Source organism: Ixodes scapularis, unplaced genomic scaffold, assembly GCF_016920785.2.
Source record: "Ixodes scapularis isolate PalLabHiFi unplaced genomic scaffold, ASM1692078v2 PGA_scaffold13__105_contigs__length_92229423, whole genome shotgun sequence".
NCBI classification, from domain to species: Eukaryota; Metazoa; Arthropoda; class Arachnida; order Ixodida; family Ixodidae; genus Ixodes; species Ixodes scapularis.
This window is the reverse complement of record NW_024609839.1, coordinates 71542464-71561149: the sequence shown is the minus strand read 5'-3', so window position 1 is coordinate 71561149 and position 18686 is coordinate 71542464. Positions and strand designations below refer to the sequence as shown.

General features: G+C 48.1%; 1 protein-coding gene across 1 annotated transcript; it reads left to right on the top strand.

The window, feature by feature from the left end:
• The first annotated feature begins 232 nt into the window (after window positions 1–232).
• Window positions 233–17510, top strand: LOC120842945 (carboxypeptidase inhibitor SmCI-like). The gene is made up of 5 exons (XM_040214182.1): window positions 233–296; window positions 4860–5048; window positions 7590–7760; window positions 16010–16210; window positions 17314–17510. The coding sequence occupies exons 1-5, from the start codon at window positions 233–235 to the stop codon at window positions 17508–17510; spliced, it is 822 nt and encodes a 273-aa protein (XP_040070116.1).
• Window positions 17511–18686: the final 1176 nt, after the last annotated feature.

Below are 18686 nucleotides of genomic sequence, written 5' to 3'. Positions count from 1 at the left end.
CCAGGCAAATGAATCGAAGTTTGGGCTGACGCACCGTTATTCAACATTTACTCATACGTGCAGGAATGCTGAGCTAGCATTGTCCTGTCTTTTTGGTTCCGGACGCAAAGGAATCTCTTTGTTCAAGTGTCGCACCTCTACCCTAGTACATTGAATGCTGTCGTAGTTCATGTTGGCGAACCAAGACTATATAAGTGGCCATACACTTTTCTATACTTCAAGATCATCCAGGATGGAGAAAGTCTTTCGATGCCTGCATCTTGCAGTGGCTGTGGCTGTTTTTACAGAAAGCTTTGGTGAGCATACGTTTCTATTTACTATAACTAGAAACACACAACAACAAAACTAACGACAAGTAAGCGAAGCTTTAAATTATTATATGGTTTCTGGCTTAGCTTTGTTCCTTGGGTTTTTGCCAAGTTCACACTCGACAACTGAACATTAAATGCTTTGTGTTGAGTAGTATCCGCATCTTAACTATTCCTTGCATAGAAGTATATACTAAGCCCTTAACTTGTCAAAATTGTTCGCGCAATTTTTATTTAACAAGATATTTTTAGTTAGCACATGTTCTTGCCTATTCAAAAAAAAAACAGGTACGCTTCTGTTCATGGAACTCTCGAGGTATTTGATTTGCAGTGATGTGATTCGTCTGAGCCGTTTTGGAGTACGTTTTGGAGCAGCAAAATATCCAATCTGGAGCACCAAAAATAACTTGTGGAGCCACTTTGATGAATTATGCGAAACTGGGGCGAGAAAACTAGATGCAACAGCCGTGGAGGAGAAAGGTGGACAAAGTCTCCAATTCAGCTAAACATTTATTCAGTAACCCTCTCTTATATGCATCCTTCCCCCAAGGTCGCCATCCTTTAAACACACAAAAGGTAAAAACCTTTCTTAACCTATGTGTAAAGAGGGTTGCGACATTCGGAGTTAGACTTCATAACAGCAAAACAGAGATTGAGCAGCACATTTAATTCTTACATCGTTTTGCATGATCATAATCGAAACTTCACGTGGCTATATTTTCAACCACAAAGAGCTACTATATCTCACTCTTACGCACTTAGTAAAGGTGTTCCTCGCTACCGCTGCCAGCAGATCCTTTATGGCATCCGGTTGGCCAAAAGAGCATGTCAAGCCCTCTTTCTGCGTCTGGATCACGCCCTGGCTCTGCCCGCTCCTCCCATTTACCAAACTTTCTCTATATATACGGCTCTGCGATCGGCCACTGCACCATACCAAATGGTTGACACACAAAAAAAGTAAATGCACTGTACCAAAACGACATCTTGTAAACCCTGAGGTGGGTGTACAAGATGTCGATTAATTATCAGCTCGCCTGCACTCTCTCACTGCTTACAATTGTACCAAAACCTTTTTAATATACAGGGTGTCACAAAAGAAAATTTACACGGTCTTGTTTACCGCAAAAATAAACTAGGCATCGCAGAACGCTCATTCTCCGCCCAAATGTAGAGCTAGAGGTCACAACCAGATGCCAAAGGTTCAGCCCGATCTGATGACTTAATCAAAAGTTATTAGTTATTTTCTAAAAATTTCAATGGGAAAATGGCGGCCGACGGAGTTTTCAAACACATGGGGCTCTGTGGCACCAAAAACCGAAAATGGGCAAAAATGGGCTCCATTTTCCCATTAAAATTTTCAGATAATGACTTACAACTTTTGATTAAGTTGTCGGATCGGGCTGAAACATTGGCATCTGGTTGTGACCTCTAGCTCTACCTTTGGGCGGAGAGTGAGCGTTCGGCAATGCCTAGTTTATTTTTGCGGTAAAAAATACCCTGTAAATTTTCTTTTGTGACACCCTGTATATGAAAGGCTAGTGACGTCACTCCCCACGTCGCAAGGTGCTGTCGCCGCAGCAGTTTACGCAGCTAATCTTTACCAGGTTTATGGTGAGCGCTACGTGCTTCGCGTTGTTATCAGGAGCGCCTTATCATCAATATTGTGGTTCGGATGCTTGTTTTCTGCTTGTTATTTACTTAAACGGATGTTGTGCTGTATGTTAATGAGTAATCTGCACTTTTCGCCTCGATCCCTGAAGCTTTTTTTTTTGTGTCAGGACGCCAACACGAAGAAGTTCAATCTACGAGTCATATACAGGTTGGCTGTAAAATCTTTCTGTGTTCTACCATATATCCTAGCCAGTCTTATTTTTTACCGAAAGGTAAATTTTTTAAACACACACGGCTTTTAGTTTTAATACATTCGACGCTTAGGTGCGTGTATGCCATACCGCTATGGAGGACTGATTTCCCTTTAGTACGGAGGCGTGCTGCGGCGAACCAAAATACGCAACATCGCGATACCTACACTGCAGTCCTCGCCTCACTGCAATGCACGAGAGCCCGGCTAGAAGCGCACTCAACGAAGCTAACTAACTTAGCTGCCAGAACAAATCACGAAAATTATAAATATTCCGAGACCTCGGAGTGCCGTGAGCGTCTGACACAGAGATCAAATCGAGTAGTATGCTGTTCGAAGTTCTGAAAATTAGCACAAGCCTACCGGCACGATCCGGCTGTGTAGCAGAGCCTGAGCGCTTATATATATTTAGTAAAACATAAATCGAAATTATGCTTTGGGGCAATGTTGCAGCAAGTGCATTACATGTTTTGCCGAAATGTAGCAAAATGTAGCAGGGTAAGCATTTCGGCGCAGGTTGGGGCAAATGGCACAGAAATCACATCACTGAATTCGGCCCATGTAAATGCTGTGCCGACATAAACTGACCAAGGTGGAATTTCTGTACATAAATGCTCAGTGAATTTAATATTTACACGCTTTTGTGATGAGACTGCTCCACAGATTTCCGTTGCAGCGTGATCGACTGCGTATCAACCGCTTGTAACCGCCTAAGGCCAAAGAACTCGCTGGCAGACTGGCACATTCGCGCCATCATGTAGCCCTAGAGCATTTTCGGTGCGGGTAAAACTATACTCCGTCTCACTAAAACCGTGCAGTACGGCCAAAGCTACAGGGGAGAAAGTATATTCCGACCTGTCCAGGAGGAGGGAAAGGAGGAATGGGTGAATCCCAGCCCTTCTGTCCCGTTCCTCCTTTCCCTCCTCTTGAACAGGTTGGCATGCGCTCTCTCCCCTGTAGCCTTGGCTGTACTGCGCTGTTTTAGTGAGACTGAGTGCAGACAGAACGCCTGCTGCATTTGCGAGAAAAAAAATCAATTGATTACCTGTAAGAAATGACCTCTGTAGAATTGTCACAATCATTTGAAGCTCGCAGGTGAAGTATTGATGAGTAATAAATGCTTTGGTCCAAAAGGTTTCAGGGCTTTTCGATAGGTGGCGTCGGTATGTTCCCCCCTCGTAGGCGGGCCAAAAGCGATTGCAACGCAGTCGATCTACTCAAACGCAAAGCTGTGAACCAGCTTTTAGGGCGATAGGGTCATGTCATTTCTGTGGCAGGATGCGCGCCCTTGCTCAGAAGTTGTAGAAATTATTTCCTCTGGCAGCGAATGCCAGGTGCTCGTTGTGCATGGAAAGAAGGAGTATCTAAACACATCCGTTCTACATTTATACTCTCGCACTTTTTTCGAGTGATCACGCCTTCCTGATGAGTAGTGGGCAGGCAGCATGTACTTAGATTTGTCAATGCCGAGATAACTATGAAAAATGCTGTTGTAAAATTTTAGCCGCATAGACCGCCTTCTCTGGAACAATGAAATTAAATCAAGTTCTATTTTTAGTTGAGTCTTACTTGGTCCAAAGTTATGATTACCCGATATAACACGAGCTGCTCTGTTTTGAACTGCCTCTAGCTGGTAGACAAGCTAGGCCTGGTGGCTGTTCCAGGAGACACAGGCGTACTCTAAAATTATTCTAATATAAGTTAGATATGGTGTTCGTTTGGTAAACGTGGGACAATATTTAAAGTTACGTCTAATAGAGATCAGCATTTTGGTCGCTTTTGTGGATGTGTAGTCCACGTGTTTGGCCCACGAAAGGTTTTCTGTAAAATATACACCGAGGTGTTTGAATTCAGAAACAGTTGGTAAAGAAATTTCTCTGATAACGTATTTGAAGGCGACAGGCTGTTTCTTGCGCCTGAAACATGCATGTTTACACATGGTTTTGTTCAAAATCATTCCGAATTGTTCACACCAGGCGGAGATACGACAGATATCTTTCTGCAAAGCCAAGCAATCTGACGTGCAGGAACTATCTGCAATTGTGCAGATTGTTCCTGCACGAATCGGGTTTTGGACCAAACAGATTTCTGTGGCTGGTCATTCTCTAAATTTCTTCCGCAGATCACGAATACTATGTCAAGAATAAGTGGTATGCACATTGTTTTAGAGCATAATTTGCTTAATTCCTGGCCAAGTTATGCCTGTCTGGTATGCCACTGAAAGGTCTACGCTAGTAACACAGGCTTCAGTTACATCTGATTTATTTGCGGGCATATGTACAACATTGGGCAATACATTCTTGTGTTATTGGTACCCTGGACAACAGTTTAACGTGCGCACTACTCTCATGAAAATGTGAAACCACTGGGAAGCGCAACTAAGCTTTCTTAGTTTTTTCATCAAGCATTGACAAGGAGCTCTAGTAAAAACCGTCAGGCTCCATTGGATACAACCAATTAGTGATCTATTATGTAGTTACCTTGACAGTGTACTACGGCTTCCCGTAGCACACAACTTTCCGTTCATTTGGTTACAATGAATGCCATCGATTTCACATATATTCGTTAATGTTTCACCAGAAATAAATAAGAACAAACTACGTATGTGCAAAAGTGAGCGTTTATAGGGTTGTCTATTGATTTCACGTATACACTTGCACCCACGCCCCCGTCAACGTTTTTGTACGCAGGTTATAACGAGGATCTTGATGATGTGTGCAACGCTGCTAGACCTAAACCAGGCTATTGCAGCGGGCGCACACGCAAGTATACTTTCAACATATACCTGAAGCAATGCCAACCCGTTTATGTCTGCGGCTCTTCTGGCACTAAGAATACCTTCGACACTAAACAACAATGCCAGCAAACCTGTCCGATTGGTAGGTATCAAATCCTACAAACTAATGCTTCCCCCAAGAAAATTTAACAGTGGCAACATGTCTGCCTTAAAACATCTGACGAATTTATTTTTTCAAAAGCTCGACTAAAATAATGGTTTATAGTCAAACAATGGGAACATAAAATTATCCGTGCCTTTTACACATAACAAAATGAACTAACGCTAACTGCCTTGGCAACGCTCAAGCGTAAACAAACAGAGACAAGAAAATTTGTTTTTGAAAAACCAAGGCTCAAAACAACTTACTGAACAATCTACTGCATATGACTATTCTAAATAACTGCTCAAAAACATATAACGCTTTACACTGTTTAAAATAACTATACGAAATAATTTACTGCCTAAACGCAAAACTGTAAAAATATATATAAAACAATTCTGAGGGCACGCACTTCTTATGAGTTGTGAATGCGAAGGCATGAATGTCGTTGTTCCGCGCCCTTAGCTCGTCCCCGGCGTAGTGGCGTGGACGGCCACGCTTCGCTACTGCCGAGGTTGCGGCCGACGGCCGAGCGCACGCTCTTCTGAAGTGGCCGCGCCGCGCTGAGCTCGGCCGTGGAGCCTATCCGGGATGTACCTAGGCGGGCTCTGCCAAAACCTAGACCTAGACCGAAGGCCTTCGCATGGTCTCCTCTGGGCCCGAGCCCGACATTCGACGCGCTGATTGGACACGAGCCCCGGCCGAAGACTGACATAGCACTCCTGTCCAAATCTCACGCCTCGATCGATCTGACTCTGATGACGGGTGCGGAGGCCTTCTGTCTAGGTGGTGTTGGTTCTGCGGCCAGCCTCTCACCGGCGGCAGGGCCGCTGCGCCGCCATGGAGAGGGCTTCGCTGCGGGGTGGCGTTCCTTGGAACTACGCCGCGCAGCAGACAATGGGAGCCTACCCATCAAATCGCGGCTACGGACGACACGCTTCGCTTCATTGGAACAGGGGATTTTAGGTGCCGTTCGTCGCGGCTTCAAAAGTTGATGACGTCCTTTCGCTCCATGGGATAGTTAATGCTTTCGCATTCAATCAAATAAAACTTAATATTTCTCAAAGAGAAGCGTTCGAAGGAACTTACCTTTTTCTGAGAGCGCTTACTATTGACTGTTTGACAGCCAGTGAGACTAGTGCCATCGTAAGGCTACGCTATTATTAATCGTATCGACAAGCACCACAGCGCTCTCTATTCATGCATTTCTGTAATATAGATTATAAATTAAACTGAAATTTTTTCCAATTTAATAATAACTGCGACTTTTTTAGCTTCCAAACCTTCTAGATTTTGTCTTTCATGTTCAATTATGTATAAAACATGAAGGTTGTACATGCGAAAAGGAGTGACACGGGAATTTTCGACAATAATCAAAGCCTTAACGAAATGTTGACTGCCCCTCCCATGTCTCTATAAGGTTTCTGTTTTAGTCAAATACTTATTTAGTTTTAAGACTCTATGCTTCTTTTTTTAACTGTCATAAAATCTTTATCCTCGTTTTCAAATTCCATACCTCGTTTGAACTAAAAGTACAAGTCTCGGTCAATTTCCTACGCAAATGTAAAAAAATGAAGTTTGATATTTTGATCAATTCATGATTTGTAATATATAGCGTTTATTACATTCACAAAAGACGTGCTTTTAATAGGCATATTGACTAATGCCCGATATAATTATGCCAATTTAACATGTTGTTGTAAACTTCAACGTGCAACGCACATACTCGTTTCTAATACGTTAGTCGTGGTGTAAATAATCAAAATTATTAGCAAATTCAACATGGTGTTAGACGTTGTCGACCGCTGGATACGAGGCGCTAGGAGGGTAGGAGGTTATTTACAATATTTACAAATGGTGCATGCAGGTGCAGCCGAGTCAGGAGTGCGCGGATGTTCTTCGTTTTTCATGTCGACTAATGAATGGCGCAGGCGTTTACAATAATATGGGCCTTCACACCAGTATCGACAACTGCCATCCGGACCTAACAAAATACTTGAGATTTGTATTTGTTTTGTAGTTGCTTTTAGAGCGCAGCTCTTAGACGCCCGTTTCCGGCTTGAGCGGCGTCTGCGTCGCCGTCGGCGTCGGCGCAACCGCGGAAGTTTAGCGGAAAAATTTTCACGCTAAATCTAGCGGACAGTTTTCACGCTAAATCTAGCGGAAAATTTTCCCGCTAAATCTAGCGGAAATCTTTCCCCGATAAATTTAGCGGAAAAAATTTCCCTACTAAATTCAGTGGAAAAGTTTGCCCGCTAAATTTAGTGAAAAACGTTCCCAGCTAAATTTAGAGGAAAAAGTTCCCCGTTAAGTCTAGCGGAAAGTGTCCCCCGCTATATCTGCGGGGAATTTTTTCCACTAAATTTAGCAGAAAATTTTCCCCTAGATGGGGGCGAGCAAGAGAAGAGGAGGGGCATAGCCCGCTCTACGTACCTTCCCCTCCTCCTCCTCAAGAGCTGCGCTCTAATACGGCGTTATAGGGAGTTGTTAACGAATTTCCTTTTCTTCTTCTGATCATTCACAGTGTCTATCTTCCTCCAGATCAGTTCTGCACTATTGGAAGAGCATCCACTTGGTGCAGCGCTGACGCTAAAATAATAACTACGTGGTATCTGCTCCACCTCACCAACAAATGCGTTTATACCACCGGCTGCGCTTTCATGGCGGCCGATTTTCGAACAAAGAGGGAATGCCAAGCGGCCTGCAGAAAACGTAAAATACGATTGAGCCTTTTATGCACGGACTCGTGTGTTCGGCAACCTTTTAGCCACAAATCGTCTCGCGCACAGTCTCCACCAATAAAAAAGAGAGAAAAAAAAAAAAAAAGATCTAATCGGAGGGCGTTTCAAAGACGGCGGCAGAGGGGGGGGGGGGGGGGGCGCTGCTCGCGTTTGTGGCCTTTCCATATAGCGGCGAGTGAAAGAATGGATCTTCGTCAGTGAGCGCTGTTGTAGTTTGGCTATTGCCTCATTTCATTTCTTTTTCCTCGGACTAATACAGAATTGTCGGTAATGCGCACCGCACACCCACCAGTCACTGTCTTCGAGTGGGTCTTTCATATTGGTGGAAACTGTCTATGTCTGCGCGTGCTGTGCGTGTGTGTGCGCGTGTGCGTGCGCGCGGGCGCATGCTTATGGCTGCATGGTAGTGCCCGCGTGCCTCGTGCGTAAGTGCGTGCGTGCGCGCGTGTGTTTGTTTTTGCGTGGTCTCTTTCTCGCGTGAGTTGAAGTGTATGGTTCGGGCGCGGCAAGCAGCCCCCAACCACCTCCGTTTCCGAACTAGACGACCGGGTTTAGCAGTATTTGCAAAATCAAATATACCTCGCCATCTTCAGGAAATGGCAACCTTATAGCACTGTCCGATATAATTTCCTCTCACGATAAAAGAATGATAAGTAAAAAACTGGGAGAGATCCGTGAACCGAAAGTGAGTGGGGGCTACACAATAGATGGCGCCTCTGAGCTTGTTGCCAAACAAAACGGGCAAATATGTTGATATAATCGCACTCGAATTCATAGCTGATTACGTGCCAGACAGGTCAAAGTTCCCAGACAATTATATACTTTATAAATTGATAATATTATTTATTTGCGACAGGTAGACGTACCTTAGGTTGCTCTCACGGCTAGCTATTAGCGACGTTCACTAACAAAAACATCGCCCTGGTCGGAATTCGCATTTGGCCGAAGGTTGACTGTGACGTCTTTATCTGGACCAATTTCTATTTCAGGAACAAAAATCAGCGCAACGTGCAAGTGTAAACTTTGAAGACGTCAACTTAAGGTTGTGATGACTCCAACGTTATAACACGACTTTTGATCGGGCTCGTTGGTTCACACTTGGAATTAATAAAATACATAGCGCAAACTGAACAATGACGAAGGGGCACACATACTACAGGACTGCTATTGTTACAGATACCGTCAAACTTGTAGTGCAAAACTGATGATAATTAGTCAAATATTGTCACGGGTGGTGACCAATAAACAAGAAATAAACAGGAATAAATAAACGTTTAATGTGGCGAACTTGTGCCAAAAATAAAAGGGTACAAAAGATAATAAGAGAGCGTCGCGGGCGTCGAAGTCGGCGTAACAGCAGAGTCGAACGCTGGGGCGAAAACTGACTGTGGCTCGCCATGCGGAGCCCCTTATGTACAGTGCTAATCACACTTGTCTATAACGCGCGAGCGTGCGGCTCTCTCCGGGGAGCGCTAGACTGGTGGCATTCGCAAAAACTCAGCTAGTCACGTGGTGCAACATGGAACGGCCCGCTCGAGGGGTGTCGTCCTGCCCACTCTATCAGCTGGCGGCGAACACGGAAGGCTGCTCGCACGCTTTTTGCAAACATCATTCATTGCTCGAACAATAAACACACTAAAGCATGAAGGCGTATCAACGATTTCGTCATCAAAAAACGAAAAAAAAATATCATAAAGCACTTTACTTTTATCGCTTATCAAGCTGATAGAGTGGGCAGGACACCCCTCGAGCGGGCCGTTCCATGTTGCGCCACGTGACTAGCTTAGTTCCGCGAATGCCACCAGTCTAGCGCTCCCCGGAGAAAGCCGCTCGCTCGCGCGTTATAGACAAGTGTGATTAGCACTGTACATGAGTGGTCTTCTGGAATAATCGGCGTAGAAACTTCGACGCGTAGAACATTCGGGCCTGGAACAAGCAACATGATTCTCGAATTCTCCAGAACACTAAATTGCAGGAATAAACAAAAGACACTTCACTCCCAGGATTCGAACCCTAGCTTTTCGCGTGGGAGGCAAGCGCGATAATCGTTAGGCCACGCGCGCGCTGCCTACTTGGCTAGCTTTGCGCGCGGCATTACTCCCCCCTTTAAAAGGTGCATCGACCCGATGCAACCCAAGAACAAAACAAATAAAAATAACGGTAAACTAAAGAGTCCTTGGAACATATGAGGTCCACAGTCCTATCTATAGCGTAGTACGGCTTCAGTCGCACGACGTGGACGACTTCCGGTCGTGGTGGGCGGCGTGATGATGTTCTTGTTCCGTCGGGCATCACCTCGTAGTTCAGGTCCCCGAGTCGACGAAGCACTTTGTAAGGTCCAAAGTAACGTTTCAGGAGTTTCTCGCTGAGACCGCGGCGGCGAATCGGTGTCCACACCCACACCCTGTCTCCGGGCTGGAAGTGGACGTCCCAACAACGAAGGTTGTAGAGGCCAGTGTCGATACGTTGTTGGGCTTGAATCCGGAGTCTGGCGAGCTGACGGACTTCTTCTGCCCTTTGGGCAACCACCTGGGCGTCGTCGCTTGCTTCGACAGCCGGTTCGTGGGGTAACATAGCGTCCAGCATTGTCGTTACCTTGCGCCCATGCACCAGTTGAAAGGGTGTCACTCCGGTGGTTTCTTGTACGGCCGTGTTGTAGGCAAAGGTGACATACGGCAACACCTCGTCCCATGTCTTGTGCTCCACGTCGACGTACATGGAAATCATGTCGGCGATGGTCTTGTTGAGTCTTTCCGTCAGCCCGTTGGTCTGAGGGTGGTACGCCGTGGTGCGACGATGGCTGGTGTGGCTGAGACGAAGGACTTCTTGTGTCAGCTGGGCCATGAACGAGGATCCACGGTCTGAGATCAGGACTTCGGGAGCACCGTGCCGGAGGACAATGGATTCAATGAAAAACTTGGCAACTTCCACAGCAGTTCCGAAAGGAAGGGCTTTCGTTTCGGCGTATCGCGTGAGATAATCTGTGGCGACGATGATCCAGCGATTTCCTGACGTCGACGGCGGAAAAGGGCCAAGTAGATCCATTCCGATCTGCTGGAAAGGTGCCGTTGGCGGAGGAATTGACTGCAAGAGTCCGGCCGGCCTCGTTGGAGGTTTCTTTCGTCGCTGGCATTCATGGCATGATCGTGTGTATAGGTGGACGGTTTTGGGGAGCTTGGGCCAGTAATACTTTTCACGAATACGGGCCAGTGTCCGGCTGTAACCAAGGTGTCCGGACGTCGGGTCGTCGTGGCAGGCTTGGAAGATCTCCTCTCGAAGGTCGGTCGGGATTACCAGCAGCCACGTGGAGTTGTTGTTGCCGAAGTTCTCTTTGTAGAGAACTCCTTGTCTAATGGCGAAGGTCGGCAGGGCTCGTGAAAAAACGCGTGGTATGGCACTCCCACGCCCATCCAGGGGCTCTATTAGGGCACGCAGCTCAGGATCGTCTCGTTGACGTCGGGCCATGTCGTCGCTGTTCACTGCGCCCAGGAAACACTCGTCGTCATCGTCGTCGCTGCTGTCGGAGGGTGTTTCGACGGAGCTCTGGACAGGCAGTCGGCGTCGCTGTGCTTGCGGCCCGACTTGTAGACTAAGGTCATGTTGAACTCTTGTAGTCGGAGACTCCATCGCGCAAGGCGTCCTGACGGGTCCTTGATGTTCGCAAGCCAGCAGAGCGAATGGTGGTCCGTGACTACGCGGAACGGGCTTCCGTATAAGTACGGACGAAACTTCGTGATCGCCCAGACGACCGCAAGGCATTCTTTTTCAGTCGTGGAGTAATTTCGCTCCGCCTTGGACAATGTCCGACTTGCGTAGGCGATGACTCGCTTGGTGCCCTCTTGTACTTAAACCAGTACCGCGCCAAGTCCTGCGTTACTTGCGTCCGTGTGAATCTCGGTTTCCGCATCCTGGTCGAAATGTCCAAGAACAGGAGGCGCCTGCAGTCGTCGCTTCAGCTCGTCAAATGCCTGCTGCTGCTTCTCGGCCCATTCGAACTTCTCGGCGTCCTTCGTGAGGCTTGTGAGCGGTGCGGAAATCCTTGCGAAGTCTCGAACGAAGCGCCGATAGTAGGCACATAGCCCAAGGAACCTTCGCACGGCCTTCTTGTCCGTCGGCGCTGGAAATGCTGCGACGGCGCGAGTCTTCTCTGGGTCGGGGCGAACGCCTTCGTTACTGACCACGTGACCTAGGAACTTCAGCTCGTCATAGGCGAACCGACATTTTGACGGCTTCAGGGTGAGTCCAGCGATTCGTATGGCTTGGAGAACAGCTTGTAGTCGTCGCAGGTGCTCGTCGAAGTCGCTGGAAAACACTACGGCGTCGTCGAGGTAGACGAGACAGCTCTGCCACTTCAGTCCTGCCAGTACGGTGTCCATGACACGCTGGAAAGTTGCTGGCGCCGTGCACAGTCCGAAGGGCATCACCTTGAACTCATACAGCCCATCCGGCGTGACGAAAGCTGTCTTCTCTCGGTCCCGTTCGTCGACTTCGATCTGCCAGTAGCCGCTCTTCAGGTCCATCGATGAAAAGTATCGGGAGTGGCGCAGCCGGTCTAACGTGTCGTCGATGCGGGGGAGTGGATAGACGCTTTCTTCGTCACCGCGTTCAGTTGCCGGTAGTCCACGCAGAACCTAAGTGTTCCGTCCTTCTTCTTAACCAGTACGACTGGAGAGGCCCAGGGACTGCTTGAAGGTTAGATTATGTCGTCGTTCAGCATCTCTTGAACTTGCTCCTGGATCACTTCCCTTTCTTTAGCGGAGACTCTGTACGGTGACCGATGCACAGGCCGCGCGTCGTCCTCGGTAACGATGCGGTGCTTCGCAACGGTGGTTTGGCGCACCTTTGACGACGTGGCAAAGCAGTCGCGGTATTCAGTGAGGAGGTCACTGAGCTGTCGTCGTTTCAGGCCCAGAAGCTTAGGGTCAATGTCGAGCTGCGCTGGCGACGTACTGTCTTGCTGAGGTGGCGAGGATTCGTCAGTAATGGTGGCGATAGCGGCGGAGTTTCGCAGTTCCTCGACCTGGCCGACGGCTGTACCTTTTGTGAGGTGTTGCGCTTCATTTCGGAAGTTCGTCACGAGGACCACAGTGCGGCCATCCTGAAGTTCAGCAACTCCTCTTGCGACGCCTATTCCTCTTCCAAGAAGCAACTGGAGGCTTCCTTCGAGCAGAACTTCGCCGCAGAAAGCTTCGGTGATCCCGACGGGTACGAAAACACTCGACCGCGGCGGTAAGTTCACGTGGCTTGCGAGGACTCGTACCGCAGACGACGTCGCTATGGGTTCCTCCGGTGGTGAAACAGGTTTTCGTAGCGTTAACCGGTTTGCTCCGAGGTCGATGACGGCGCCATACTCGCAGAGGAAGTCCATTCCGAGGATAACGTCCCTGGAACAGTCTTGCAGAACGACGAACTTCACAGGGCACGTCTCACCGTGGATCTCGACGCGAGCAGTGCATCGCCCGACTGGTGTGATGAGGTGCCCACCGGCGGTTCGTATTTGAGGGCCTTCCCACGGCGTTGTCACTTTTCGCAGGCGGCGAGAGAGCCTCCCACTCAAGACTGAGTAGTCTGCTCCGGTGTCCACGAGTGCCGATGCGTCGTGGCCGTCGATAATGATGTGTAGGTTGTTGGACACCGATGCAGGGACGTCGTTGTGATGCGTAGTGTCGAGAGAGTGGGAGCGCTCCGGCGTTCTTGGAGGCTCTTTACGTCGGTCGTCTTGGGCAACTCCACCTCCAGGGGTTGCCGCGCCTAGTTTCCCCGGCGTGGAGCGAGGGGCGACAGGCTTTCACGTCGGGGTCGGTGCATCGGCGAGGCTGGACGTCGTGGCGACGGTGACCGGAACTCTCGGTGGGACGCTGGCTCAGGGGACTGAGGTCGTCGCAGGTACTCGTCGATTTCCCGAGGGCGTTCACCATAACGTGGCCGCGGGTCGTTCGGGTGGAACCCGCGCAACCCGAGTCGTCGGTACGGGCATCGGCGGTAAGTGTGGTCTGCTTCCCCGCAGTGGAAGCACAGGGGGCGTCGATCGGGCGTCCTCCACACGTCTGTTTTTCTGGGTGCGGGCTGTTCCGGACGGACGTACGGGACCCGCTCTTCTTGTCGTCGGACGTAGTGTGGCGTTGGGGCGTCTCGTCGAGGTGGCGGCGTGTATTGGTGAGCAGCCGGTGGTGGTCGTCGCGCTACTGAAGCGTAGGTTACCACCGGTTCTTCTGGTTCAGCGATGTCAACAGGAGACTGCGGTTGAATGGCACGCTGCACTTCTTCTTTAACGAGCTCGGTGAGTGAGAGCGCAGCTGGTCGTTCTGCTGCCGGCACCAACTTCCTAAGCTCTTTGCGGACAATGTCTCTGACCATCTCACGGATCGCAGTGGGGTCAGAGTTGCCGGAACTGATGCTGCGTGTAGATGGTGAAATCACGGTGACGCCATTATACCGCTGGTAATGGCTCGCCCTCGCGAGGAGCGCCCTTTCAAGGTTGGTTGCCTCCGAGATGAAGCTTTCCACCGTCGACGGAGGGTTACGGACAAGGCCGCCGAAAATGTCATCCCTGACACCTCGCATGAGTACCCGCAGCTTCTTTTCATCTGTGGCCTGCGGGTCGGCGCGGGCGAACAGGCGGAGGACATCTTCAGTGAAAGATGTCACGCTTTCCTTGGGTCCCTGGTTTCTCCCTCGAAGCAGGTCTTCGCCGCGCTCACGTCGGTGTTGACTGACAAATGTTTTCTTCAATTCATTCTTACAAACTTCCCACGTGGTCAAGGCGACTTCGTGATTTTCACACCACTGCCTTGCCGTTCCTTCCAGTGAGAAGTAGATGTTCTGGAGGCGCTGCTCATCAGTCCATCCGTTGTGGCGGGCCACTCGGTCGTACTGCAGTAGCCAGTCTTCTACGTCTTCGTAGAGTTCACCGTGGAAGGGGGCAGCCGTCCGCGGTGCGACGGGCATGTAGATGACGGTAGAAGCGGCGGGGGCTTGCGACTGGTTGGCCATCGTCGGCCTCGTTGGCTGCCTGGTCCGGGGTGGCAGGAGTCCGTGTTCCGGGGGTAGACCTTGGGTGCGGCGACTGGATCGGGTCTCGATCTGGTCTTCGCTCGGTCCTCGGGAGGCTGGGTCCGGACTTGTACTGCGGGAACTCGAAGGGGAGCGCTGCACGGGCATGCGGGTACCCCGCACCTCCACCAAAATGTCACGGGTGGTGACCAATAAACAAGAAATAAACAGGAATAAATAAACGTTTAATGTGGCGAACTTGTGCCAAAAATAAAAGGGCACAAAAGATAATAAGAGAGCGTCGCGGGCGTCGAAGTCGGCGTAACAGCAGAGTCGAACGCTGGGGCGAAAACTGACTGTGGCTCGCCATGCGGAGCCCCTTAGGTACATGAGTGGTCTTCTGGAATAATCGGCGTAGAAACTTCGACGCGTAGAACATTCGGGCCTGGAACAAGCAACATGATTCTCGAATTCTCCAGAACACTAAATTGCAGGAATAAACAAAAGACACTTCACTCCCAGGATTCGAACCCTAGCTTTTCGCGTGGGAGGCAAGCGCGATAATCGTTAGGCCCCGCGCGCACTGCCTACATGGCTAGCTGCGCGCGCGGCAATATTACATCTTCTAATGTCACGGCGAGGAACAGTCTAGTCGTAACGTCATGAGGAGAGATCATAAGAAGGCGCCACCGAACCACCCCGACCCTAATGCTCCGTTTCACTTTAAGTGCGAACGCATCGACGCTGCAGTCAAATCGAGTCAATGAAACAGCGCCAAAGGTTCCTTCTCAGGTCGCCCATCGTTTTTGTACGTCGTCCATCGCCGGTTAAACCAATCACGCATACTGAATGTACCACGATTGTGCGGGTCTTTCACGAGAAATTGAGGAACCAGTTTTTTTTGTTTTTTTTAGGACGCGGTAACGCGCCCTCAGAGACGCGTGTTAGGCACCGTGCCTGAAGTGATTTACGTGTCCTGCCACTGAACGTCATTCGTGCAAACCAGAAAGACTAATCATAAATGATATAACATATGTGTTGCGTGAGGACCTTCCGATGATCCATGGGGCGCATGTTTTAGATTTCGGTTAACTATCGATTACCAGCTATCCAAGTAAATATGATAGAAAAGTGAACAGACAAAAAAATATGGGCACTGACGAAAAAATTAAAAAAATGTTCGACAAATATATCTTAATAAAGTGAAATGTTCCTCTAATATTGCAGACACCGTGTGTTATCAGCCAAGCAACGAAGGAGAACCCCCTAAAAGAGCAAGAAGCGTTTGGCATTTCAGTCCTGAAGACCAACGTTGTATTCGCACTACAAATTCTGAAAGAAATGGAAGCACCTTTCGCCCTGCATATTATGACAGAAGTGGAAACAACTTTAAAAGTGAAAAGGAATGCATGGAAACCTGTCCCTACGGTAAACATTAAGTTTTAAACAATTATTGTTAATATTCGAGAAGAAAAGAACAACTACATTGCTTTAGTAAAAACATGTATAAACCCCTGCAACTCCCTGCTACCTCAAAAATCAGTAAAATCACTCATCTAACTCTTCGAGGGGATATTTAAAATGTGTCGTTTTCTCTCAGAAAGGGGAAGGACAGGTCAAAGATACTACCGCGATTCGCGCGAGGCAGATCTCCGATCATTTGAAATCTAAGCGTTCAAACTATGCCTTTTTAAATTTAGTTTAACTAACGGAATTGAATTGATTATGTTGAGATGTTCAGATCGAGAACTGCTAGGTCATATTATGAGCTTTTACGATGCGTGGTTGAAATCCAGCAGCAATCAAAAACAAAGACTAAAGAAAGCTACAGAGCGCCTCCAGACGCCCTAGAACGCGCTCGGGCATTAAAGCACACGATACGAGGGCTCACCACCAGTTCAGCTCCCAACCCAGAGAGCCTATAGATTTAAGACAGGGAGCAACTATAATTACCAAGAGCATTTACTATTTAAAGGCGGACGCCTTCTTCGCAGATCGGTCGCCAGGTATTGCCTTCTTGCGAGGCGAGGATGAAAGCGGGCGGAGACGCCGAGACGCCATCGACGCTTTCGTCGTCTCGTCGCAGCTCGCATTGTAAACGCGGCTCGTAAACCACGCCACCCCAATCGAGATGTTGGAAACACGCTGAAATCTAAACACGCTAGTCCGACACGAGAGCGCTAACGGCGCCAATGGGTACTTTCGGTAGCTTCTAATGTTGCTAACGAAGTTTCTTTTCAGTTACGTAACTGTGCGTAAAAAAGGGAAACCGCACAGCTACGGAGAAACATTTTAGCGAAATATTTTGCATTTCTTCGTGTTAAGCCGATCGTTGATACGGTGCTCTAGTCTACCTTGCTAACATTTAACGTTTAAGATGCACAAATAGTCAACGCCTCGGCGCAATCGAACACTGCGTGTGATCTGATCGCATAGTTTCACCGTGTCTGTAGGAACGCCTTTTAAGGAGAATGAACGGTGCGTGACATTTTCTACGGTGCGAAATAAATATTGTTACTTTTTACGCACAGGAGGACATTTAGAGGAATGCAGACTCCCTAAAAATGAAGGCACCGACTGTCCGGAAAAAAGCAAACCTTCCTTCCGGTATTACTACGATGCTAAAAGTGGCACGTGCAGTCGTTTCTGGTATAAGGGCTGCGACAAAAACGCCAATAACTACTTAACAAAGCGTGCGTGTGAAGCAACTTGTCAGGTTTTAAGGTAAGCTTTACTTCAAGATGTTTAAGCTATTAAAATATAACCTGCAGTTTTTCAGTGAACTCCCGTAGACGAATCTTTATATACATGCAAGACACAGATACAAATATGTACGATTTATTATTCCTTTCATCTCACGATGTGCACCATGTTGTTCTGAACATTGCAATGTCAACGGAATTATATGGTGTGTATCATGATCTGTCTCATCCGCCAGTAAGAGTCCTGAATTCACCTGCGCGAAATGCAAAAGATCGTCAAACGATCGCGAACACTAACTGATGGATACAATTGACGAAATATATACATCGCAAAAAACTAAATATTTATTATGCGTCTGTATCAGGTATTTGCATTCATTATTTCCAATCTAACACTTTATTAAAATAAGGCTATACAGTATAGAGGGCGCTTTACCGTACTGCCAATAATCTTAATCCTGAAAAGACACTTGAAGGAGAAATGTAATTTTTCTAGGATTATGTTATTCAACGCAACGGACGACAGATTAAGGAGTGCAAAGTTCCGAGCTAATTATTTAAACGCCACTAACCTTCCGTGAAACGTTTGCCTTGGCTGGCTTACGTCCTCCAATTAATGACATTCACTGCTCGTCGTCAAAGTATGTCCTCGATGCTGCTATACTTTAGCCAGCTATATTCTGCTTACGCTATCCTCTTGCATGATGGGAACCGTGAGGAGACTCAGATACCGAAACTGACCGAAACTAGACGCAAAAACATGGAAGGAATTCATACCCAGAAGTGACGTCCGTATTCGCCACGGGCGCCGGTAGCGAGCCGGTGCAATCCAACCTGCAATGATGAGTCATGTTGTCGTAGTGCTCAAGCCTTTTTTTATTTTTTTCAGCGATAGTTAAGCGTTCTTCCACCCACTTCGAAATTATGATGTAGGGTTTCGGTCGTTGATATCACCAAATTCTTGAAAAAGAAAAAAAAATACATACTACGGTTTTCTGACTATGCAATCTCGGGTACCTTGGTTGCGGAACGAGCGCGCGCCACCACAAGGCCACTCCAGCGATATTTTCACGGGCCACGTAAGAAACCAAATGGGTTGAGGACAGCCGCACATATGAGTCTTCCGCATCGTCCGCTGGATTACCGCAGTTGTGGAGACGTCGGATCACGCCACTTGAGTCTTACGCTTTCAATTAGAGAAG